Here is a 26572-nt window from a genome sequence, read left to right on the forward strand (position 1 = left end):
CTCCCAGGTTCATGCCATTCTCCTGCCTCAGCCTCCCGAGTAGCTGGGACTACAGGGGCCCGCCACCACGCCTGGCTAATTTTTTGTATTTTTAGTAGAGACGGGGTTTCACCGTAGTCTCGATCTCCTGACCTCGTGATCCTCCCGCCTCGGCCTCCCAAAGTGCTGGGATTACAAGCGTGAGCCACTGCGCCTGGCCGGTACTTTGGATTTTGCAGTGAACAAATTTGACACAGTTAATCATAATAATGCCTATATTTTAGCAATTAAAAGTTATGCTATGGAAGTGACTGCCAGGGACCTGAGTGTTGGTTAGGAGGTCAGGAAGCTATTCCTAAAGAAATGGCATTTAAACTGAGAAAGAATAGGAAATCATCTGGAGAAGACCCAAGAAGGTAAGGTAAAGCCATTCTAGGTCTCGAAAGGGGTCGGTCTGAACACTTTCAGGGAACTGGAAACAGACCAGCATGAAAAGGTCATAGTTAATGATGGATGGTGGAGCTAGAGGGGCAGATCTGATAGAGCGATCAACAGGGACTTGTAAATATTAAAGATTTTGCACCTTCCACTGAGGGCGATTTACAGGCCACGAACAAGTTTCAATCATGGGCTAACATGATCTGATTCATGTTTGTTTGCCTTTTAATTAAATGCAATTCCTTTTTTTAAAAAAGCAAATACTTTTCCACTGTACTGTGGAAGTAACTGTGGGTATAATAGTATGATGAGTTAAATTCCCTCTAAGGTATAATGGGCTGATAGAGATACTTTCTCTGAAAAAGGCTGTGATGAAGGAGGCAAACAGAATAGAGTGTGCATGTGGGGACCAGACGCCAGGAACAGAAAAGGAAGAAGGCTTAGGAGCTTCTTTCTTTTTGTGGTTGTGGCTGAGACTGCTCCTGCTATGCATGTCTGAGAGGGCAAGTTCACAGGCAATTGCTGCTTCTCTCAGGGGTCATTGTTTTGCCTACATAGAAGACCCTGGTGCTCAGGCTGTATCCATTTCTAGAGATCATATGTATCTTTTCTCCTACACAGATCTTTTGTAGTGATTTAATTCACTTTCCAGGCATCACTGCTACCTCCTTGAGAATAATTCCGAAAAGTCTATGTCCTTCCTGACCTTGAATAGATTTTCAATGTTTAATATCTTTAGTACCTTGTGCTAATACATTGTGTTAAAAAATGCACACATGCCATTGTTTAGTGTCAGGCTGTGTATAGTTCACTAATTATTGAAAAATTATACACGCCCAACTGTGACTGCTCTGCTGCAGTTCAATAACATGTCTCATATTGTCTGCTGGACAGCTGACCCTGGAATGTCATTGTAACCACAAATAGCTTGTCTGTAATTGAACTCACTATGTCTTTCCTAAATCAACTTGCCTCTGTCTTCTGCCTCTGTTCATTAACATCAACATTTACTGTTGTCCCAAGTTGCAAGATTTGGAGTCATTCTTGACTCCTCTATCTTAGGCTCTCACCAAATCCAAACTCTGAGATTGTCCTCATTCACTTGGTGGAATGCTAATTTGCCATTTGTTCTTCCCTTTCCTTATCCATTATTGTCCTAGTACTCTACTCAACACACAGGATACTTCCATCTCCTAAATCTAGGTTCCTTTATCAGAGACACTGGGGACTACACTGTATATGTGGCTTCATTAAGCCAATTTTATTTAGAAAAGGTCTTTCTGTGTGTGTGTATATATATATATATATTTTTTTTTTTTGCCCTGGAACCTTTTTTATTCTTAAAGGAATATTATGTAGAACCCCACTATGTAAGAGACATAATCATGAAGGTATTCTGGCTGAAGATGGGCTGAGGGAAGCACAATCCCTCTGACCTACCTCAGCTTTAGAGGCAGCCTCTTTGGAACTCAAGAGATCCATTGAGGGAGTTTGAAAACATGGATTTACAGAATAAATAACTCTGAATATGTAAGTTTTCTTCAAAATGTCTTATTTTAAAGAATTATTTTTTATCAATGTATGCAAACTTTCCAACCTAGTCATATAAGTTCATGTAAAATTCATAAATGCAAGTATCCCATCCTTGTTGTGCTAATGGCATTTCCCCCACCTTGAGTTCTAACGTAAATTCTATTTTTCTCAGCCCCAGTCCCTCTTCTTCTTTAGGGGTTTTCTAGATCCTCCCAGATCTCAGCAATCTTTCTTCAAATCTTGCAGTATTCCTCTTCTTACATTCATCCTGTACTATCTTACACGCTTTTTTTTTTTTCGAGTATGTGTTCAATCTCTGCCACTTAGATCATAAGCCACTTAAGGGAAGAATCAGGTCTTTTGCTACTTTTTATCCTCAGCATCTAGTGTAATATGCTGCCTGTAGCATTTGCTTAGTTGGTATATTTTGATGGTAATCTCTAACAGGAAATAATACCTATAGGCTCATCTATCTCACTTTCATTAATAGAAGTCTAAGTTAAATATCCTGTCTTTGAAAATGTTTCTCCAGAGTAGTGTTTTTAAGTTAGGAGAACCAGTCACTACGACTTTAATTGCAAGCATTATTTTTCTCTCCAATTACCGTTAAGCCTACAACTAGCTTCTTTGACTGTCTTTCACTAGAATATGTTGGAAGCTAGATTTAGGGAATGACAACAGATGGTTGCAAGTGGGAAATTCTACATTCAGACTAGAAAGAGTGGTTTAGTCCATCCCCTAACTTTTTCAGCAAATATACATATAAATCATAATTAAAATATTATAAGAAATTTACATTTATAGGTAAATTACACGGTGAGTTTCTTTGTAAATCCCTTCTAAGTCCTTTAGCATGTTTCACATGGCCCTGTACAGTCGAGCCCTCTCCACTTCTCCATCCTTCTCTCTACCACCCATCCCCCTATTCACCACAACCTAGCTGCAATGGCAAGCTTTATGTTCCCTGAATTGCCAAGCTCCTTCTCTCCTCTTGCTTCCTGCTAGTGGCAGCCTCTGCCTGGATGGTCTTCCCTGCTTCTTTCCTGATCAATTCCTGTCATCCTTTGAGCCTTAGCCTGCTTGTCACTTACTTAGAGAGTTTTTGTCTCATCTCCCACAATAGGTTAAGCTTCCTTGCTATGTGCTTTCATAGTTCTTACCATAATTATAATTATATATCAACTGTAAATGAATTTGTTTTGGGTCTCTGTTCCATATTAAATTATAAGCTGTAAGATGTTAGAGACTATACAAATCTTATTCACTATAATATTTTCAACATCTAGAATAAAGCTCAATGCATAATAGATGCTTGAATACATAAATGAATGAGGATTTTATGAATGACTATCCTATAAAACTTTCAGAGAAACAAACCATTCTTATATTATTCATATGTAGAGTTTAATTCTTCTCACTCCTGCCCTGAATGGACATGAGCAGCCTTCTCTGGGTCACGTAATTCACATGAACATGCATACATATTTTATGAAGTAACTTCTGCTTTTATAAAAGCAAAGCAAAACATAACAAGTATTGCGCAGTGAAAATCTTCATTTGCTCTCATACAGAATCTCAACAGCTTAAATGATTAGGTATAATATGAAAATGTAAAAATATATTTTTTTGTTTGAAATTGTCTCATTTATGCACACTAGCATGGATATTCCTATAATTCTTTTTACATAAGGTTATTTTGAAAATGTATGCTGTTGGGTTAAAAAGAGCAAGAAAGCTGTCTCATAGCTAAAAAATATCCACATGTTGAAACCTTTCGGTATATGTTTATCAGTAAACTTAATGTGGTCCCCTTCCCTACAGGCTCTTGCAACCCCACTGATATGTCCCTGACCTGTTTCTGTGTCCTTTGAGTCTTCAATTACCCTGCTGAGTCAAACAATTGGAGAACAAATTAAAGCCAACTGCAGAGAATATTATTTTCTGATACAAAAATCTGACCTTAAAGAACTCAAGCCTTGAATATCTTTCTGTCAGGATGCCAGCAGTTCACCAAATTTGCATTGAAAAGTCTAACATTTCACACAGTCTCACTCTTAATTCCCCCACTATTACTGTCATAACTAGAATGAGTGCAAGACTCAGCTAGGATAAATCATTATTCAGTTAAAAGGAAGGGGATATCTAATTGTACTTGGTAACAGCTTTCAAACCCATGTTTACATCTGCATTATTCTTTTCATACCCACCTTTTCTCCTTTTATATCCAATCAGAAAAAGAACAGTGTAAATAAATGTTAAGTTTTGAGGGTAGATGTCAAACACGCACCTAACTCACTGCAAAAAGAACTATATTTGGATGACATCAAGCCTTTCTCTACAGTGACTGACCTGCATACTTCTAAATTATCACACCCATCGTCATAGGTGGCAGGAGACTTCTGAACAGGGTTATTCACCTGGAGCCCTGCATCATTCATGTCCTTGCTGCCTTCTGGAACTCCTAGTATTTCAGTGCTGGAATCTGTTTCTGAAAATTTCTTCTTTATTATTTCATTTTTCCTAAGACTTTGCAAGAGCTGAGGATCTCTGTGGTGATATCTATCTTTGTTCTTCTCATGATTCCTTGAGGATCTCTTAATTTCAGAAGATCCTTGAGTCAGAGAAGTGCTGCATTCTTGGTACCTTGTACGTTTTCCTCTGTGGAGATTTAAAGAGCAACTCTCACATTCAGTCAGCTCTTGTTGCTCTTTACCTTTGGATCCCAGATCAACGAGCTCAATTCCGTTAGGAGCAGAAGACCCAGCTAAGTTTTCACACAGATTATTATTATTTCTCCTCCTTCTTCTTGACAGTCTGAATTTAACCTGGGCTCTTCTTTTTGCCTGAATCCAATGACTCTCATCTGTGGAAGATGAATCTGAAGAATCTGTGTAAAGTTCCCTCCATCTGGGGCTTGAGATTTGAAGGTGAAAGTCATTTTTTCTCCCTCTTATTTGTTCTTCTGCAGCATGCTCATATCTCTCAGAGGCTTTTCTCCTCCTCCTAGGTCTTTGTTTTACTGATTTCTTACCAGACTCCTTCCTAGCAGGGCTCAGCACCATGACAGGGGTGCAATACTCAAATGACTCTTCTGACATGTCATGCAAGATGGCAGATCTAGACAGAGCAGCAGGCAAAGGATGGGAAATGGGAATGGAGAGGAAAGCCATGGAAAAACAGAGAGAGAGAATGATGAAAATGACAGCATGGACCAGAGGTAGATAAATAAAGATCAATTGAAGAAAATGAACTAAATGAAAAAAAAATAGCCAGTATAAATTTTCTATGGACCATGTAAAGCAGAAGCAAGAGACACACATTCTGAGAACAAAAAACAAGAATACGAATATTGATCCAAAGAATATAGATTAAGATAATTTGTTCAGCACTTACCTGCAGATGTCCTGAGTGGATGGACAGACAGACAACCTTGACTGGCTCCTGGGAGCTGTCCCTGTTGTTGGGCTGCTTGCCTGGAGAAACAAGTTAGATAATTTGGCATCTTGGTTAAGGTAATACATGGTTGATATCTTGCTTTTTTTCCACATATTTAAAAAATTACAACAAATGTGGCTGCTGGTCATGTTGCTTATAATGCAGAACAGAGAATATAGGAAGTTAGAGGTTCGTTTTGCAAAAGTAAAACTCATTTGAGGAACCTGGAACAGCTGAGATGCTGCGCTGTTTTGCTGTTACTTCATTTACGAGAGAGGAAGATGATTCCACAAGTTTCTATTCTATTTACTGTAATCATTTGAGTGGAATAGCTCAATTTGCTTTGGAAACAAATGAATAATACTTGAAGATCCTATGATATAAGGACTAAAGCACTATTATGTGACAAGGATAATAATAGTCTGAGAAGTCTAATCAAATAGCCATTAGTTTGCTAGATAACTTCCTGAAGCTAACATCAAGGCCCCATGAGATATTTGAAAATACTTTGTAATATTTAAAAGCCTGAATTTATTGCTATTAAAATTTCATTAATGAAACTAATAAAATATATCCCTTGCAACACTATTGGCCTTTCATATCTTTTAACCCTATAACCATACTAAGTCTGAGAATAAGAAAGCCTGAAACATCAGATTATTAGCATAAAGTTGAGTGCATTTCACTAAAGTCCTACCTTTGAAACAGTATTTTCTTCACTCTATTTGACTTTAACCTGTTGTGTTTAATACAGGTTATGATGATAAATAAAAAACTAGAATGTAGGGATAATTTTCTATGTTCCAGGCATTGTGCTGTAGCTTTATTTACTGTCTCTTTAATTCTACAATAATCTCACAAGTGGAAAGTAATAATAACTAACAGTTTTGAGTGAATAGTATGTGCTTATCACTGTTATAAGCCATTTCCACATATTCATTAATACAATAAATCTTTGTAGTAAATACTATAATTACATACATGTTACAGTTGAGGAAACTGAAAAATTGGGGCTGCTTCTCACTGATAGGTGGTAAAGCTGAGATCTGGACCAGGTATCTGGTTCCACTATCAGTGGAGATCTGGGTCCAGATTCAGGCCTGTTTGACTGCATAGATGAAATGCACAATTTTGTCACCAAGAAAATAACAGTAAAGGTAGAAAGATTACCCCAAATTTCGAAGTCATTCTAAAAATTCTCATATTGGAAATACATAATCACGATTCTGAAATCCAGAGAAAGAGGAACAAATTCTAACTCAAGAGATCAGGTCATATTTGAAGAGAAGGTATAGTAGGCTAAATAATGGTCCCCCCAAATATCTCAACATCCTAATCTTTGGATAGTGAATATTTTACCTTTTATGGTAAAAGGGACTTTGCAGATGTGATTAAGTTAACTATCTTGAGTTCAGGAGATTTATGCAAATCACACTGGTAAACCCAATGTAACCATTAGGATCCTTATGAGAGTGAGGCAGTAAAGTTAGTCAGAGAGAGAAGATGAAGAATATGAATAGAGATAAGAAAGGAGGGAAGATACTACACTGATGGCTTTCAAGGTGAAAAAAGGGAAACCCTGAGGAAGGTGGCATGGGGAAGCTTAAAAAGGCTAGAAAATGAGTTCTAGAGTTTCCAGAAGGAATTCAGCCCTACTAATATGTTGATTTTAGCCCAGTGGGATCTCTATTTGGCTTCTGACCTCTAGAACTATAAGATGACAAAGCCCCAGGGAAATGCAGATGCAGACTACTGGATCCCGGGACGTGATGTATTCTGGTAGTGGCTCTGCTCTCAAAATGGTGCCATGTTGCAGCAGGTTAGGTCCCAGGAGGTGGGGGGATCCCTATGACACTAGTTATAGGAAATTAATAAGGAGGTAACGATCCAGCTAATCTTAAAAGGCAAATACGAATTATTAAAAAAGATTAAAAATATTCAAGGTAGAGGAAACCATTTGTTAAGAGACCTAAAGACACCACCAAAAAACTCTTGGAACTGATAAACAGATTCAGTAAATTTGCAGGATACACATCAACATGCAAAAATCAATAGTGTTTCCAAACCCCAGTGAAACAAAGTAGATGAGAAAGAAATCAAAAGAGAAATCCCATTTATAATGGTGACCAAAAAAACCCCACTTAGGAATAAATTTAACTATGAAGGTGAAAGCTCTCTACAATGAAAACTATAAAACAGTAATGAAAGAAATTGAAGAGGAATTAAAAAAAATGAAAAGATTCTGTGCTCATGGAATGGAAGAATTAATATTGTTGAAATGACCGTACTATCCAAAGCAGTCTACAGTTTCAGTGCAAACCCTACCAAAATATCAAGGAAATTACTTGAAGAAATAGAAAAAACAATCCCAAAATTCACATAGAACCACAAAAGAGCCCAAATAACCAAAGCAATGTTAAGCAAAAAGAACTAAGCTAGAAGCATCACACTACTTGGCTTCAAAATGTACTACAAATTCATAGTAATCAAAAGAGCATGGCATTGGTATAAAAACAGACACATAGACCCATGGAACACAACAGGGAATTCAGAAATTATCCATGTATTTATAGCCAACTGATTTTCAACAAAGGTGCCAAGAACTTACACTGGAAAAAGGACATCTTCTTCAGTAAATGATGCTTAGTAAACTGTATATCCATATGAAGAAGAATGAAACTAGACTTCTATCTTTCACTATATATAAAAATCAACTCAAAATGAATTAGAGACTTAAATATAGACCCAAAACTAAAAGACTATTAGGAAAAACATGGAGAAATTGCTTCAGGACATTGATCTTTTAGAAAAGTTTTTGTGGGTAAGACTTCAAAAGCACAGACAACAAAAAACAAAATAGACAAATGAGACTACATCAAACTAAAAAGCAAAGCTTTCTCCTTGCTTGTGCAAAGGATTGTTTCCTTTGCACAACAAAGAAAACAATCAACGTAGTGAAAAGACAGTCTGTAGAATGGGAGAAAATATTTGCAAACCATACATCCAATGAGGAACTAATATACAGAATACACAAGGAACCCAAACAGCTTAACAGCAATAATAATAATAATCTGACTGTAAAATGGGAAAATGATTTGAATAGACATTTCTCAAAATAAGACATATAAATGGCCAATACATATATGAAAAAGTGCTCAATATCACTATAATTAGAGAACTGCAAATCAAAGCCACAGTGAGATATTATCTCACTCTCCTTAGTATGTCTATTATCAAAAATATAGCAAATGGGCATGGCGGTGCATGCCTGTAGTCCGAGCTACTTGGGAGGATGTGGTGGAGGCTTCCTTGAGCCCAGGTGTTTGAAGCTAGCCTGGGCAACATAGTGAGACCCCTGTCTCTTAAAACACACACACACACAAAAGTAACAAAATAAAATTCACCAGAATGTGTGAGGATGAAAGGAAATTGAAACTCTTATACACTATTGTTGGAATGTAATTTAGTACAGACATTATGGAAAACAGTAGGGAAATTTCTCAAAAATCTAAAAATATTACTACCATATGATCCAGCAATCCCACTATACTGGGTATTTATTCAAATAAAAGGAAACCAGTTCATCAAAGAGATATGTGAACCCCCATGATTATTATAGCATTATTCACAATAGATATAGACTCAATCTAAATGTTCATCAGCAGATGAATGGATACAGAAAATGTGATATATATGCATAATACAATTTTATTTACTCATAAAAACAAAGAAAATCCTGGCATTTGCAGCAACATAGATGAGCCTGGGAGACAGCAGGTTAAGTAAAATAAGCACAGAGGTAAGTATTGCATTTCTCATTCATATGTGGGAGTTTAAAAATTGGGCTCATGGGAGTAGAAATTAGAATTGTGGTTACTGGAGACTGGCAATGGTGGAGGGCAAGAATAGGGAAAAGTTAGTTAACAGATACAAAATTACAGCCCGGTAAGAGCAAGACGTTTTAGTGGTTTATAACACCATAAAGAGAATATAGTTAACAATAGTTTACTGTATATTTTCAAAAAGCTAGAAGAGATGTTGGATGTTCCCCACAGAAAAATAATAAATGTTTGAGGTGATGGATTGATAATTACCCTGATTTGATCACTACAAATTGTACACATATACTGAAATATCACTCTGTATCCCTAATAATGTGAATTATGACACATTTACTAAAAATAAGAATGTTTTTAAAACTCCAAGTTTTTTTTAAGATTAACTTGATATCTGCATCTTTTGAACAGATAAATAGCTATTTTTTTTAAAACATAAGAATATCTGTTCTCTAAGCAGTATATAATGTTAAATTATACATTCTTTATTCTATGTATGGCCATAGAGTCTAATAAAGAACTCTATATATAGCAGGCACTGAGTAAAGGTCACCTGTGAAGTCTGCTACTTGCCCTCTTTGAAAAAAATTGATGCAGCCGAAGTGTCCTCAAATCACTGATGATGTTATTATGTATGTGAACCACATGATGATGAGCATCATAATGGATACCTATGGCTATGAAGCTATACAGACAAAGATGTCAAAGTAGACATGATCATAATAAAACAAATGTCATAATTCCACAGGTCTGAACAAATGTATGTTTTACAATGGGAAAATGATGGATCACTGAATAGTAACACAGAATATTTAAAACACACAGCTTTCCTTCGGAGAGTTTTTCTGTCCACCATCACACTGAATCAGATAGCATTTATGTCTATAGCCCTTAAGTATTTTGAAGGGAATAGAAAACATTCCTTGTTGCCGAAGAATATTCAAATAGGTCATATCAAATATTCGTTTGTACATGTTCTGTTTGCTGGTGGGCTACCATAGCAGATGCTGTGCCTGAATCCTCGGCCCTCTTCTGAGTTCACCTGAATGCTGACTGCTTCTCATGTCAGTGTCTGTGCCTATCTGCTTCTCTGTCCCAGGTCTTTCATAGTTCCACGTGCTTTTGCTTGGCTGCACACAGGCACAACCTAGAAGTGTGGCATAAGTTAATACGCCTGGGGACAACTCTTGGACTAGAGTCAGTGGATGGATGTTCTAGCCTCTTCACTCTTCAGAAGGGCGGTTCTGGGAAGTTCTGAGGTAACTTCCAGAGTTTCTCAAATGTCTCAAGCTGGATGCAGGCCTAGTTTCCCCTATCTCAATAGTTTCTTAACATTTCCCTTTTCTCTGTCTTACTTTTCACATGCATTGCTGTCCTTTATGGGATCACTTCCTGGCCAAACTATCTGCACTCTGCTAAAATAGCATCAAAATTAAGACTGGGATTTAGTCAACCAGCTGCCTCTTGTTGTGGAACCCAGTTAAAATAAAATGAATCCTAGCTTGTTTCACTTTCGATTCATTTGCTCAGGAAACAAAAATTAAAGGTTTATTACATGATAGATAGTATGATATACTCTGGAAATAAAGACACAGATGGCAGCCCAAAGGGGCTTCTTGTTTAGTGGAGAGATTTAAATGAACTGGCAATTTTAATACAATCTGGTATATCCTGATAATGCCCAATAGTGGGGTTCTGATGAAGAAAGCACATCTAACATAGAGTAGAACAGGGGTTTAATGTCAGCTTCCCAGAGAAGGAGACACTTGTCCAACACAAGGTGAGTGTGAGTCAAGTAGGGGATGGCAGTCCAGGCAAGGAAGGATGTGTCAAAACACAGAGTGGAGAGAAGACGTCTTGGTATGGGATCTACAGAAAGTTTTGTAATGACTAGGAGAAAGACGTTGAGTGAGGTGAGAAGTGGTACGTAGTCAAGATGAAAAAGTAGATGGAGGTTTTGAATGTTACGTTGACATGTTGGATTGCATCCTGAAAAGAATGAAAAGTTATTGCAAGTATTCAGCAGCAAATAGAACTGATTAAATCTGGGAACTAGAAAGCTCACTTTGGCAGCTGAGAATTAGAAGGTTCAGGGCTGTCTGAAAGCAAAGAGCAGAGTTAGGATTCCATATACCCAGGATGCAGCGAGGATAGAGAAAAGGGATAGTTTGAGCAATCGAAGCCCAACAGGTTGTTTTATTTTAAAATATGCTAAAAGTAATTTGAAAGATCAACTGAAAAAGTGACACAGGGGAAAAGATTCAGGAAAATTATTTAATAAAACTCAGTAGGATCCAGAAATGAGGACACTTTTACCAGACATCTAAATGTAGTATGATTCTAGAAATTAACAGAATATTCACGTGGCACAGGGAAAGACACATCATTAGAATAGAACTGAGAGGCTAGGAATCTATCTGTCTATACGTATTTTTCTGTTTCTCAGTACAGACAAAGTTGCATTAATAGTTAGTGGGAAAAGGTAGGTTATTAAAAAAATGGTGTTGAAAAAATGACTAGTCATTTGGAAGAACGTAAACCTGAGTCTACTGGTTACAGTGAAGTTAAAGCAAATGCAAGATTTAAATATAGCAAAAAAAAAAACCCCATCAAAGTATGAGAAAAACATAATTTATGTTTAATTAATGTTTATAATAGGTGGAAAAAATCCTTTTCTTATGATGTAAAACAAAATGTAATATACGAAAACAGATAAATATGATGATTTAAAAAATAAAAACTTCTAATTTATAAAAAGGAAACACATACACCCATATACCAAAACCATCCTGGACAAAACCAGAATTCATAAATAATGCCATATTTTATTACATATATGATAGCCAAATAGCTAATTTCTCTAGTATTTGGAGATCTTTCACAGATCAGGAAGGAAAAGGCGAACAATTTTACAGAAAAATGAGCAAAACAGGTAGGTGGTTCACAGAAAGGGAATTATACATGGCCAAAAGCCCTGTGTAAAAAGATGATCAATCTCAATAAGCAGATAAATGTAAATTCAATTAACAATGGTATCCACGTTAACTTATCAGATCAGCACATTTTAAAGAGATTGATAATACCCAGTGTAGCCGAGGTGGGGAAGCCATACATTGCTATATATTGTTGAAGTAACTGTAAATTGGTACAACTTATTTGGAGAGAAATTTGATAAACTCTATTAAAATAAAAAAGTATACCATTAAAGTTGGAAATTCTACTCATGGGAATTAATTTTGCTGAAACATTTTTATAATTGTCCAAACATATTTACAAGATTGTTCATTACAGCATTATCTGTAATAGCAAGATGTTGGAAACAACTCAAATGTTAATTATTTACAATGAAATACATAAGCCATGAAAAGAATGAGGTACACCACACACACACACACACACAGAGAGAGAGAGAGAGAGAAAGAGAGAGAGGGAGAGAGAGAGAGACATTTATAGAATATATTTTTAGGAGAAAAAGTTTCAAAATTGTATACAGTGTCATCTTGTTAGGGTAAATAGTGCTTTATTGATCTGTTTGTGTATGCACAGAAAAAAATCTGGAAAGGTACACATGTAGCCATTAGCAGTGATTATGCCTGTGAGGTGGGATCATTGGAAACCTTTATTTCTCAGGTTATATATTTTGTAATGTTTAAAATCTCTAATTTAATAATGAGAAAAGTAATTCTTTGGTCATGTTGATGATGTCATAAATGACAACTACTAACATCAAGAATCAAGATTTGTGTTTTGTTCTCCACTATTTAAGTGATAAACTCTTTGCTTATTTGGTCTTTGAGCTCCACTTCCCCTTTCCATTAAATGTAGTCAATAATAACATCCACATAAAAGGATTATGAGGATAATAACATGAAATAATTGATCCGATAACTGTTTTGTAGAGTGTCTAAGAGTTGTAATAGGACGCTAATCTTGAAATACTATTATTCTTTTTATAATTCTCAGTAAGTCATTTTTTCTCCCCACACATGAACTCAGTGGTATTCTCCTGTTCAGAAGGAAGACACATAGCAGTCTTAGACCAGTAACCCTCAATCCTGTCTAAAAATCAGAATTGCTGGGAAGTTTTTAAAAAATACCTTTGCCCAGGTTGATTCTAGAATCTCTGAGGAATGGACCTGCGGCACAGCACCTGGATGTTAGTATCCTTAAAAGCTGCTCCAGTGACTGTAATGCCCATCCAGAGTTAGGAACCACTGGTTTAGGTTAAAGGAGATCCTGTCCTACTTAGAATTTTGTATTAGATTTTCTTCTGAGATTTCAGTGAGAGAATATTTGTGAAAGCTTGATTTTTTTTAAACAAAGAAAACTGTGTTTTCTAAATTCCCAATTTTTGCTTTATATATCTATAAGAGATCTTGAGGCCGGGCGCGGTGGCTCACGCTTGTAATCCCAGCACTTTGGGAGGCCGAGGCGGGCGGATCACGAGGTCAGGAGATCGAGACCACGGTGAAACCCCGTCTCTACTAAAAATACAAAAAAAATTAGCCGGGCGTGGTGGCGGGCGCCTGTAGTCCCAGCTACTCGGAGAGGCTGAGGCAGGAGAATGGCGTGAACCCGGGAGGCGGAGCTTGCAGTGAGCCGAGATTGCGCCACTGCACTCCAGCCTGGGCGACAGAGCGAGACTCCGTCTCAAAAAAAAAAGAGATCTTGGAGTTCTCGGCATAATTTTACTACAATCTATAGAGAAAGGAGACAGAAGGTACGACTGAAGAAAAATTTGCAGCATACAGGAAGACTGGGTCTCTGCTTACTACCACTCGCTGCTGAAGAGCAGGACAGGAGGAGAAAAACAGAGTGGAATTCCACTGCCTTTACTCTCCATTTATCTACCCTGGGTTGAATGTGGTTTGGGCAGAGGGTGTGGGGATAGAGAAGAGTATGAGGAAGACTCACCAGGATATTTCTGGGGGAAAACCAAGAGCATGACTCTTGTTCTTCCCTTCCTGGGAGGACTATGTGCCTTTCGGGCCAGCTTCTCAGCCAGCATGGGCAGTGCCTAATGTGGCACCGGTGTTTTAGCGTAGGAGTGACTGAGGCAGATGGACCTGAGATAGTTCCCCCCAACTCCCAGCCTGATGTGGGGTTAGAAAATCTAGACATCTTCTTCTGCCTTTCTGGGTTGTGTAAAAGGCAGCTGAGATTGCTTACCTGGGGAAGTAACCAGGGGTCACCAGAGTTAAAGTTAATGTGACTTTATAACAGCCACAGAAAACACTACCCAGCAGAGACACTTGGCACTGTCAGTGACAGATGAAATGGGTTGGAAGGCCAGGGCCTGGCTTGACTGTGACAAGAGAGCTGGCCCCCAGATTCACCAGCCAGGAGCACCGTAGCAACAGGTCTGGGAAAAACCTGGAGGGCAGAACTCTAAACAGAAGTCCCTGCTCCAGTATATCAGGAAATGGAAGGGGAATGGGAAGAAACCTTAAAAAAACTGAATGTGATTAGCTTCTAAACTGGTAGAAACAGATATTTTGAAAAAAAAAAAAAAATCAAACATTTCATTTCCCACATCTACAGTAATAGGAGCTCAATAAGAAAAGACTGAGATCACTTTGAGAAAATCACATGCTTTCCTTCCTTATGTTGTGCAAAATTTACCACACTACCCACTCTGGGTCATGTAAGCTTCCTAAGTAACTCTACGTAGCAAACATCTGCACTGTGGGCTGATTAAAATATTTAGTTGCAGGAGAAAGTTATCTCGATGCCGAGTTTATAATTTTAAAGGAAGACTCAGGCCAGACAGCTAAACGTGGAAGAGGGTGGCATGGCAAGTCACCTAATGCTCCTTTTGGCACACCAGAATTTAGAAGGAACTGAACATCTTCTCAGAAAGGGAAAGCCAAGTCTTCCTTTGACAATTCACAACATTAGGGGAGTGGCTTAGAGCAAGGCTAGGCCCTTTCAGCAGGTCAAATAGCGAAGATGCAACTAATAATGCAGAATCTAGCCTGTCTAGATTCTAGGCCCTAGAAAGCCAGTAAGTGGCGCTACACTGGTGTGCAGAGGACAAGCTCAGCCAGGATACATTTCCTGTTGAAACATACAGTTGGAAAGAGAGTTGGAATAATGACTGTCATCAGGGAGGTCAAGGCAGGAAATCTGGTTTGAAGTACCAGCCCATGTCACCTCCCATTTTTCAACAGAAATTGCCATGCATTCCTAGTAATATAGACAAGAGCCAAGAGAAGTTTTGTCGGCAGTGCAGACCGAAGCACTAGGATCAGGAGATGATAAAGCTAGTTCTGAGAGCAAGGACCATCTCCCTGGGTAATGACTAGGGACCATCATGCAAAGGAGGTGAGGATCCATTATAGTACTCAGGCTTCCTAGTAAAATGTAGGCATTCTGGCAGCTACAGAAACAGATTCAGGCAGTGGTCTCTGGTACACTGGGTCACGTCTTCTCAGTCCACTTCTCATATCAGCTGTAGCGCTGGTGAACAGTTCTTTATAAGTGCCAACTAATGTTATGGTGACAATGTCCTACATTGTATGAGTGCCACTTACCTTCTACTTTTTATTCCTGATTCTATGAGAATCCACGTGTCTTGCATAAGCCTAAATGGGAGGGCATTAACACCTCTAGGGACAACTCTCAATAATGGGGTCTGAGAGCTTGTGGATAAGAGATCCATCTCATTGACTTTCAGGTGGAAAATTCTAAGAGATACTTTAGATATTTCTCAGGCGTCCCTTTGGAATCAACTAACTTCATTTGTTACAATGGAAGTAACTAATTACTAAACTCCTTACTAATTTCATTACTGTCTTCAAAATGCACCCTTAAATTAACTTTTTTCCCCATCCTTGTCTCATTTTCCCTACCCATTCATTTATAATCCTGGGGTGACTTCCTAAATCCCCTACCTGCACCAACATCCTTGTCACAAGCACTGCTTTGAGGAGAACCCAAACTAGAAAGAGAGGCAGTTGATACTAGAAATAGTGCCAGAAAGCAGATCCACAAGACAGAATTTAGGAGCTAGATCACTCATGGTCAGGCATACCAGGCATACCTTTGCTGTTGGTGAATGGGATGGTGATAATACCTCGTGAACTGTAACATCACAATTACTGGGTTGGATGAGGTACAAGTGGGTAGGGAAGCATGCAGTATCCCAAGAATATGTATAGGAAGGGCCAGTGGTAATTGTAAGGCTATGCAGTTGTTAACTGTTCCAAGGCTTTGGTTAACTGCCTTGGAAACATCTGTGAAAGAGAATGGCAAGTTCAGCTGAGCCAACTATCAACCAAGAATGCTCCATGAAACCCTGTGCGCAAGTGTAGCCCCAAGAGCAGAGGTGTTATTCCCAGGCAATCCTCAACCAAGAAAGATCAGGCGTTGGAGGATAAATGCGCCAACACCCATTCCTTCAAGTGGTCAATTCTTGGAGACCTTCTTTACATTTCTTAGAAGATTCTGCTCAGTCAAGCCCTGTTGTCACATCAATGACTGCTGTACTATACCTTTTATTGACTTCTCCTCCTTTACTGTCTCACTGCCTTTTCTCTCTCACTCCTGCTGCCTAGAGAACACGTCCTAAATAAACTACTTGTAAAAGTTCTTGTCCCAGGTTCTGCTTCTGTGAGCACATAAACTCAGACTTATCCTCAGACCACTAGAGGATTAGGGAGAAATGAGGTCCTCAGCATAAGCTGCACATTTGGAATATAAATTGGTTGACTGTTGCCATCACACCTAATGGCCTGGACTATCTCCTGTACTCTTGTAGCTTTATATATTCCCCATTACCTGAGTGTCCTAGTTGTAGGTCTAGTGTCCAACCTCAGTCTCACTGCAAACAGATCAAGTTCCAGAACCTGGCCTTTATTTCAATTCAATGCAGTTAATTGTTGAGAAATAGGAAAATATTATTCTCACAGTTCTCATTGCCTTCAACTTTTCTCCTTTTTTAATCTGTACTCAGGATCTCAGAGCTTTGAGATTTATCCTCTGAAGTTACAACCCCCGTCATTTCCTTTCCTTTATCAAAAGGCTTCAGTGGTTTCTCGTTATCTAATAAATTAAATACTAAAGACCAGTTTGGGATTTTAGAGCCCTATATTCTGGATCCCATCTACTTTTCTGGTATTAACTTCAGCAATTCTTTTTAATTCCAGGATTCCAGCAAAACCTAGCTCATTTTCTATTCCCAAACATACCCATTCTTTTATTTTTATGCCTTTACTCTATAGAGAAAACAGTAACAGCATACTCTTGGAATTTCCCTCAAGGTCCAGTGATGGTTCCTAGCTTTATGTACACCCATTTTTCTTTAACTCCATGGGCCCTTTTCAACTTCTAATATGGTGTTAATCTTGCTCTAGCATTTATTTTATCACCTGTATTACTGTCTAACCATTTCCAAATTGCCACAGTGTTTTATAGTTAATCTTCTTTTGTGCTTCACCACCACTTTGAGAAAAAAAGGCCACAGTCATACTCATTTTGGAAATCTTCCTAGTGTCTTGTGTGTAGCAGGTAGCTAATAAAGAGTTGTGCGGTTGAATGGAGTGTGATAATAGTAGAATTGAGTTGAACTGAACTTGGTAATAGTTGAACCAAGTTGAACTGACCTGGGTAAATCCTATGCTGATTGCAGTAGAGATAGAGATGACAATCGCATCATAGCGAACAAAAAAGAAAGGGCTCCGCTCTCCTCTGTGGAAGTGGAAATTCTACACTGTAACAAAATAAATGAACTCAGTCCAAAGTTCTATATGTCATGAGGCTCTTTCTTTGGACTTCAGAGTCAAAAAACCATATCAAACGAAAGTTGTATCTTCTGCTTTCTTTATAAAATATGAATTTCTATTTAGGAAATACCGTAATTTTATTATGTGGAGAAGAGTATGTCCTTTAACAATTTTGAAGCTGGAAGGGTCCGTTTAAAAAGAAAACACTGTAATTGAGGATAAAATGAATTAATGTCTTTTAAATACATGGCCCTATTCAGCAGCAATGTATTGTTTTAATTTGCTAGTTGGTACATTACGAGAGCTTGGTAATTTATTCATCCCTTTAATAGGTGTAAGATTGAAATGGGGCTGGGAAGGGAAAAATAACAATTGGCTGGATGAGCAGAATAATATGTTCTTTGAAATGAAGCATTCTTTGTAATGGATGTTTATTTCAGATGATTACATTGTACAGTGCATTCAAATGGGAAAAACAAACAGGAGGCCAGCTGCACTAATTTTATCAAAGTTATTTATATCAGCAGTATAATTAAAGGCAGTAATTTCAAATTAGGTTTTCTGAGAATCCATTTATAGACAACACAAGGCAACTTGTCTTAGTGGCATCTAGGCCATGACTGTGCTCTAGGGGCAATGTTAACTATTGCCAATTGGCCTTGGCATTTTGAAAATTAATTATGGTTTCGAAAGATTCTAAAGTGGTTGCTTCCTGGTGCCCTGACCAGTTTAGATCCAATCCACTAGGAGAACCCAATATATAATTTATGAGTGTGACAAAGAATAATTGTGCATAATCATTTACAAATGTTTTCTCTTATTTAGTAATACATTAATTATACTCTGTGAAGAATGATTTTAGAACTTCAGATAGGAAATACTGCTGCAGAAGCTTCTTTTTTTAAAGCCCCATTAATATCTGTGATAGTTCATGAGTAACAGGTTTGAGAATCAGGTATTAAATGAAATATTAAAACTAGTTCTAGGGAACCGGGCACTGTGGTTCATGCCTGTAATCCCAGCATTTTGGGAGGCCGAGGGAGGTGGATCATGAGGTCAGGAGATCGAGACCATCCTGGCCAACATGGTGAAACCTCATCTCTACTAAAATACAAAAAATTAGCCTGGCATGGTGGTGTGCACCTGTAGTCTCAGCTACTCCGGAGGCTGAGGCAGGGGAATTGCTTGAACCTGGGAGGTGGAGGTTGCAGCGAGTGAGATCATGCCACTGCACTTCATCTTGGCGACAGAATGTGACTCCATCTCAAACCAAACCAAATCAAACCAAACCTAGTTCTACGGAACAGAAATAGGCCAAAAATGATCTGAAAGAGTCTTTTTGGTTGTGAAAAATATATGTAATGTCTAAAAAAGATAAATTTTTAGAATGTACTTATGCAATCTCAGGACTAGATGGAAGTTTATAAAGATGACCTGGTCTAACCCTCATCTGATACTATTATCGCATTTATAATTATACTATTATCTCATTTATAATATTTCCAATAGTGGTCACTTGGCCTCTGCTTGAGGCCAATGACAGGAAATTCACTACCATCTGAAAACATCTCTTGCATTTTTAGAGTGCTCCTAGTATTTTATTGAAGTCAGTATTTTATCATTCTAGTATTTTATTGAAGTCGGTTTCTTTGTGGTTTCTTGCACTACTCCTAGTTTGATCTCCAAAGCCACACAGAATCTGCTTAATGTCTAAACCTTTCTTCTATAGCATAGCCCTTTACTGCTTATTAATTCTCATATATACCCTATTCTTGCACCCCACACTTGACCCTCTTTCTACCTGATATTAGTTTAGAGTATACATTTGGAGCAGTGAGTAAGTAATTTTATCAGAAATAAAGGATGTGGGTGACAAATTGGTAAAGAAAGATTTTAGAAAATGCTGGGCCTTTGATGTCAGGTTAAGTATCGTTCAACCTTATTTGATTTGTAATCAGTGAAGGGTTCTGACTTGGAGATAAAGATGATGACAAGTGTTCTTTAAAAAGAGTAGTCTATAGGAAAAAAAAACCCTAAAAATTTAATTTATAATAGCACTAAAACCATAAAATACATCTAACTCAGCAGTGGGAGAATAGTGTCTAGAAATAGATCCACACAATTATGGTCAATTAATTTACTACAAAGATGCAAGACAACTCAATGAGGAAAGGAACATCTTTTTTTTTTTTTAAGATGGTGCTAGAATAAACACATAGCCACATGCAAGAAAATGAATCTCAACCCTTACCTTACCAGATGTTAAAAATTTACTTGAAATGATTCATAGAACTAAACACAAAAGCTAAAACTAAAAAACTCCGAGAAGAAAACACAGGAAAAATCTTTGTGATCTTGGAGTAGAAAAGATTTTCTAGATGAGACACAAATAGCACAAATGATAAAATAAACTGTTGATAAATTAGACAATATAAAAATTTAACAAATTGTTCTTTGAAAGATACTATGAAGGAGAAAATGCAAAGCGCACATTAAATAAAAACATTGTACCCGAAATATAGAAATAACTCTTACACACTTGTAATTCAATAAACAGACAACCTAATAAAAATGCTCTAAAGATTTGAGTAGCCATTTAAAAATATATGTAATCCATCACATAAACAGAACCAACGACAAAAACCACGATTATCTCAATAGATGCAGAAAAGGCCTTCCGTAAAATTCAACATGCTAAAAACTCTCAATAAACTAGGCATTGATGGAATGTATCTCAAAATAATAAGAGCTATTTATGACAAACCCACAGCCAATATCATACTGAATGGGCAAAAGCTGGAAGCATTCTCTTTGAAAACCAGCACAAGACAAGGATGCCCTTTCTCACCACTCCTATTCAACATGGTATTAGAAGCTCTGGCCACCGCCATCAGGCAAGAGGAAGAAATAAAGGGTATTCAAACAGGAAGAGAGGAAGTCAAATTGTCTCTGTTTGGAGATGATATGATTTTGTATTTAGAAAACCTTATTGTCTCAGCCCAAAATCTCCTTAAGTGGATAAGCAACTTCATCAAAGTCTTAGGATACAAAATCAATGTGCAAAAATCACAAGCGTTCCTATACATCAATAACAGACAAACAGAGAGAGCCAAATCATGAGTGAACTCCCATTCACAATTGCTATGAAGAGAATAAAATACCTAGGAATACAACTTACAAGGGATGTGAAAGACCTCTTCAAGGATAACTACAAACCACTGCTCAAGGAAATCAGAGAGGACACAAACAAATGGAAAAACATTCCATGTTCATGGGTAGGAAGAATCAATATTGTGAAAATGGCCATACTGCCCAAAGTGATTTATAGATTCAATGCTATCCCCATCAGACTTTCTTCACAGAATTAGAAAAAAACTACTTTACATTTCATATGGAACCAAAAAAGATCCCATATAGACAATCCTAAGACAATCCTAAGCAAAAGAAAAAAGCTGGAGGCATCATGCTACCTGACTTCAAACTATACTACAAGGCTACAGTAACCAAAACAGCATGGTACTGGTACTAAAACAGATATGTAGACCAATGGAATAGAACAGAGGCCTCAGAAATAATGCCACACATCTACAACCATCTGATCTTTGACAAACCTGACAAAAACAAGCAACGGGGAAAGGATTCCCTATGTAATAAATGGTGTTGGGAAAACTGGCTAGCCATATGCCAAAAGCTGAACTGGATCCCTTTTTTACACCTTATACAAAAATTAACTCAAGATGGATTAAAGACTTAAATGTAAGATCTAAAACCATAAAAACCCTAGAAGAAAACCGAGGCAAAACCATTCAGGTCATAGGTGTGGGCAAAGACTTCATGACTGAAACAGCAAAAGCAATGGTAACAAAAGTGAAAATTGACAAATGGGATCTAATTAAACTAAAAGAGCCTCTGCACAGCAAAAGAAACTATCATCAGAGTGAACAGGCAACCTACAGAATGGGAGAAAAGTTTTGCAATCTATCCATCTGACAAACGGCTAATATCCAGAATCCAAGGGGGCTAGGCGAGGGATAACATTAGGTGAGATACCTAATGTAGGTGACTGATTGACGAGTGCAGGAAACCACCATGGCATGTGTATAGCTATGTAACAAGTCTGCATGTTCTGCACATGTATCCCAGAACTTAAAATATAATTAAAAAATGGATTTCTAATGAGTATATAAAAAGTGCCTCAAGTCATTAATCATCAGTGAAATGCAAATTAAAGCCACAATGACATACAAGTATATAACCATTAGAAGAGCTACAATTAAAACCATGGCAATATCAAGTACTGGCAAGGAAGCAGAGCAACTGAAAGTTTTGTACACTGTTGGAGGAAATAATTTCGCAGTTTCATATAAAGTTAAATACACCTACCATATAACCTAATCATTCTTTTATATACTTACCTAAGAAAAATTATATCATATGTCTACCCACACCACGATTCATACATGAATGTTTATAGATGGCAGTTTATTTATAATAGGCCCACACTGTAAATAACCAAGATCTTCAACAGGTAAATTGATAAAACAAAAAGTCACATATAAGTCTATGATTTTACTTATATAAGGTACCTAGAGTAACCGAATTTATCTAGAGAGAAAATAATAGTTCCCAGAGACTGGAGGGCAGTGGGGGATGGGGAGTTATTGTTTAATGGGTATAGAGTTTCAGTTTTACAAGAGGAAAAGAGTTCTGGAATTTGATTGCACAATGTGAATATACTTACTACTTAACTGTAACTGGTTAAGATGGTAAATTTTACTTTATGCGTATTTAACCACAAATGGGACACAGAAAATCAGAGCAGGAAAGATGAGATTTATTTCTTTGAGTACATAGCTGAAACCACAATCCATATTAGGTTCTAATTTTTATAGTCCCTGATACAGATAATTACGTGAGTTGCACTGTCCGTAATGTAAAAACAAGCTGGATAATTAGAAGAAGCACATTGCTGGTACTGAGACTAGAGAGAAGTTTCCTCTTTGGGTGATTCTTTGAGAGAAACAGTGATAAACATTAATGCTCAACACGATTTTTATAATGAGTAAAGCAACGAGTTTCCAACATGCTCTTTATTATATTTTGATGGCATAATGTCAAAATAAAATTCAGTGTAACAGAAAAATTTTTACTTTGACGTTATGCCTTCAGAAAATAGTAATGAACACGTGTGTTGGAATGTTTTTGTTCTGGTCATTATAAATTACGCTTAGCTCCCTTCCCCACCTCCTCTTTCTAAAAATCTTCCCTGCTTGTCTACCAGGTCTTTGTCATACTATTTGGATTTCCACCCAGAGTATGCTAAGGGAAGAAAGAGAAGTGGAATAGATTTCTCTACAAATGAAAAGTTTGAAAAGAAAGTAAGATCTAATAAGGAGGAGGCATAAGGACAGAGTGAGACTGGTAGCTGTGATCGGTTTTAAGAGTTTTGTGGATGAAACAAAGATGAACAGCTATTTTGTTGGTGAAGAGTTAGGGGATGGAGATAAGAAAAATGTATCTTTAGGAATTCTTATGGCATATTCTTTGGCTGGATTCCAACTTCATCTTCATCCATGGCCTCATGTCACAGATCACTCCAAGAAAACCTTCATGAAAGAGTTTGCCAGTGCTTGCAGAATAGGAATTGCATTTTTAAAATGAGATTTTGGGTTGAGATAGGACTTAAATTGGAAGCAAGAAGACCTGGATTTACTAGGTTAGATGATTACACATCAAAAAGCAGCTCTACAGGAGAACAAACTGTGGGATCTAGAGTTCTCTTTGCTATCTAGCTTAATTCAGGAATCAATTTTAGAGTACAGCAGAAAAAGCTGGACATCAGATAATACTCTATAAATACTGTGTCTCTCAACAGGATTGTCAATAAGGAGTTAGATGAGTTCAGAGTTTTATATGCCCAGTAATATGCTTCCATGAAGCCATATCCATGTGACTAGTTAAGTGTGGAGTTAAAGTCAGACAACTTCTTATGCATAGTGAAGATTCTATCAAAAATGTGAGGTGGCAAACAATGATAAAGAAGTTGGTCAAAGATATGCACATAGTCAGGGCTAAGAGCTATCAGAAGAAACTTTTGAGGTCCACACAAGTGCAAATACAAAAGGACAGCTAAGATACCAACTTTCAATACTATGGACCATAGCCATGGATACTTTTAGCCTGGAAAAATTTTAAAGTATATCCAATCATATTTCTACCATGTTCATACCAAAAAAAATTCAGCAAACCAACTACAGCATATTTACCAGCCTGATCTGTTCTATTATATCCACCAAGTTACATGAATTGCGAACTTCATGCTTAAGTGACTGCATAAATTGGATTCTTATACAGGATTATTGACACTTTAAGTCATAGCAAAATTGCATTTAATTTTAGATTAGTTAATTTGTATATCTTTAGGGTAATAATTTAAAGTCGGGTCAATTATTGGTTAAGGCCACCTTTTGGTTATTGAAATATTATCTATCGCAAAGAGAATATTTATTTTCCATTTCAAACACCAAGGGGTTAAAAATAGGCAATGAGATAAAGAATTAAAAAAAGACTTCATAATATTAGTCTCAGTTTTCATACTTCCTTCACTTACAAATTGTTTTTTATGATTTTAACATAAAACGTCATTATCATGTCAACCTATAAGTGCAGTCTCTATTATCTCTAAAGTCGTTTTTAACATCTGGCAAATATAATACATTCACTTAATGTTACAATATGTCATTCTTACATTTCTTACATGCTAATTTCTAAATAGTGTCTGCTATCAGAAGCTAAAGAACATTTAATACCAAAGTTGTTACTTTATAAAATCTGTCACTTTTCCAGAATAAAATGACAGTTTAATTTTGATTGACAACGCATAGGGAAATCAAATAAGATTACTATATGAGGGAAAAACAGAAGAACTAGTTAGTACAATTCCTGTAATTTAGTTATTATGACTGATAATAGCATAAAAAATTATGGCTATTTTCAGGAAAAAAATTTCTAAAGGAAATGAACTCTTGTGATATTCAGAATATCTTGGGATGTATTTGTTCTGAAAATCAAGCATCTACTCTGTAATTACCACATATAAGACGAGAATTAGGAAGCTACAAAGAAGATATTAATTCCTGTGTTCATACAGGGGTTAATACATATATTTAAGTTCACTTCAATGCAAAGCAAATATTTATATGCTAGGAACAGAATATTCCTTTCTGAAGTCCTAAGAGGAGTAGAACTTTTGTTAAGGAACACGAATCTGATGGATATATTTAGTAGTACCAAAGAATTACAAAAGGCAACTTTCTATGCTTGCTAGTCTTCTTCCCTTTGATTTCCATTGATCTCATTTCTTCTTATTGGTAGGTTTTATCTTCTCCAGACTGGTGCTAGAGATTAGTGAGAAAAAGAAGAAAGGTGGCTTATCTATGTTGGAGTTAAATATTAGTCAGACTTTCCTAATTTCTTTGTTTTGATGGGCACTGGGTGTAACTTCTCAGGATGTTGAACTGAAGGTCAATGTAACACCTATGTCTTCTGTCTACCAATGGAGACGTTGTGTTACTATTTTTGTGGACCTCTCACAAACCTCCATCTCCACTCCTACAGTGCTAATGCTGCCTCATTCTTCAGTGATTGTATTGTTTAGGCAAAATTCCTGATCTCTTAGGCAAGATTACAAAGAATTAGTAATGTGACTTTGTATTTGGATAAATTACTCAACACATTTAACTGAGCTTAAGTACGCAGGTGCTCATAAATATGTGGCAGTGCCAGTGATTGGACTTATTTTTGCCTTTCTCTGGAAGGTAATTTGAGACCTGATTTTAGGTTTCTGTTGCTCCCCAGGGGAAAAGACAGACTTCTACATTCTTTTTTTTATTTTAATAGAGATAATAAAGAGTTGGTTCTTTTTTATTAACATAAATTTTCTTTAAGTTCCCCCCGATTTTAACAGTCAGTGTTGATATTTTCTGTAGAGTAGCAGATTACCTGAATTTACTTTCCAATTAATATGTATAATTGTCACTGTTTGCTTTAAAATATGTGTTTAAAAGTCACTTCGGTTCTTGGTGAATCTTTCTCATTGAATTTATAAATCATTGACTTGCATTCTAGTTGGCTTGATTGCATATTTGTCTTTTCATTAAGGAGACAAGTTTGCTAGATTCTTTTGTAAAGTTCTTACCATAATGACTATTACAATTAGATTGCTTTGTATGTTCTAAAATGAAGGGATGGGTGATTAATGGAGCTTAGAGGATATACTATTTATCTTTCTGGTTTGTTCCTCCAGAACTCCAGATTTTCTAAACATGTTTTGGAGAGCTATATGTTTCTATGAGTCTGTTAAAATAATATTCCTAAAAACACCTGTATCTATGGAGTGCTATGATAAAAATTACTTGACTACAATGAATGGAATTATTTATTATAATTATTAGGCAATAGACTGAAAGTATTTAGATTAAAATAAGAAAATAGAAAATAAAATCCCCTTAATGTGGCATAAGCACTAACTGAAATATGATATTATCCCCATACATACATATACATATGTGTATGTGTTTGTGTATATATACACACACATATATATACACATATATATGTATGTTAAGA

The 26572-nt window shown here is 36.8% G+C and overlaps 1 protein-coding gene across 3 annotated transcripts in view; it reads right to left on the bottom strand.

Moving 5' to 3' along the window:
- Positions 1-26572, bottom strand: part of MARCHF1 (membrane associated ring-CH-type finger 1) — an 864354-nt gene that overhangs the window by 81782 nt on the left and 756000 nt on the right. For 2 of the 3 annotated variants that reach the window (XM_063638342.1, XM_055276314.2), the window contains one exon: positions 5344-5423. In XM_063638342.1, coding sequence (XP_063494412.1) covers positions 5344-5423 — 80 coding nt within the window. Of the gene's footprint in view, positions 1-4299; positions 5068-5343; positions 5424-26572 lie in introns of all 3 variants that reach the window. The other variant, XM_063638341.1, reaches the window with a different exon arrangement.

Source organism: Symphalangus syndactylus, chromosome 4 (genome assembly GCF_028878055.3).
Source record: "Symphalangus syndactylus isolate Jambi chromosome 4, NHGRI_mSymSyn1-v2.1_pri, whole genome shotgun sequence".
Classification (NCBI taxonomy): Eukaryota; Metazoa; Chordata; class Mammalia; order Primates; family Hylobatidae; genus Symphalangus; species Symphalangus syndactylus.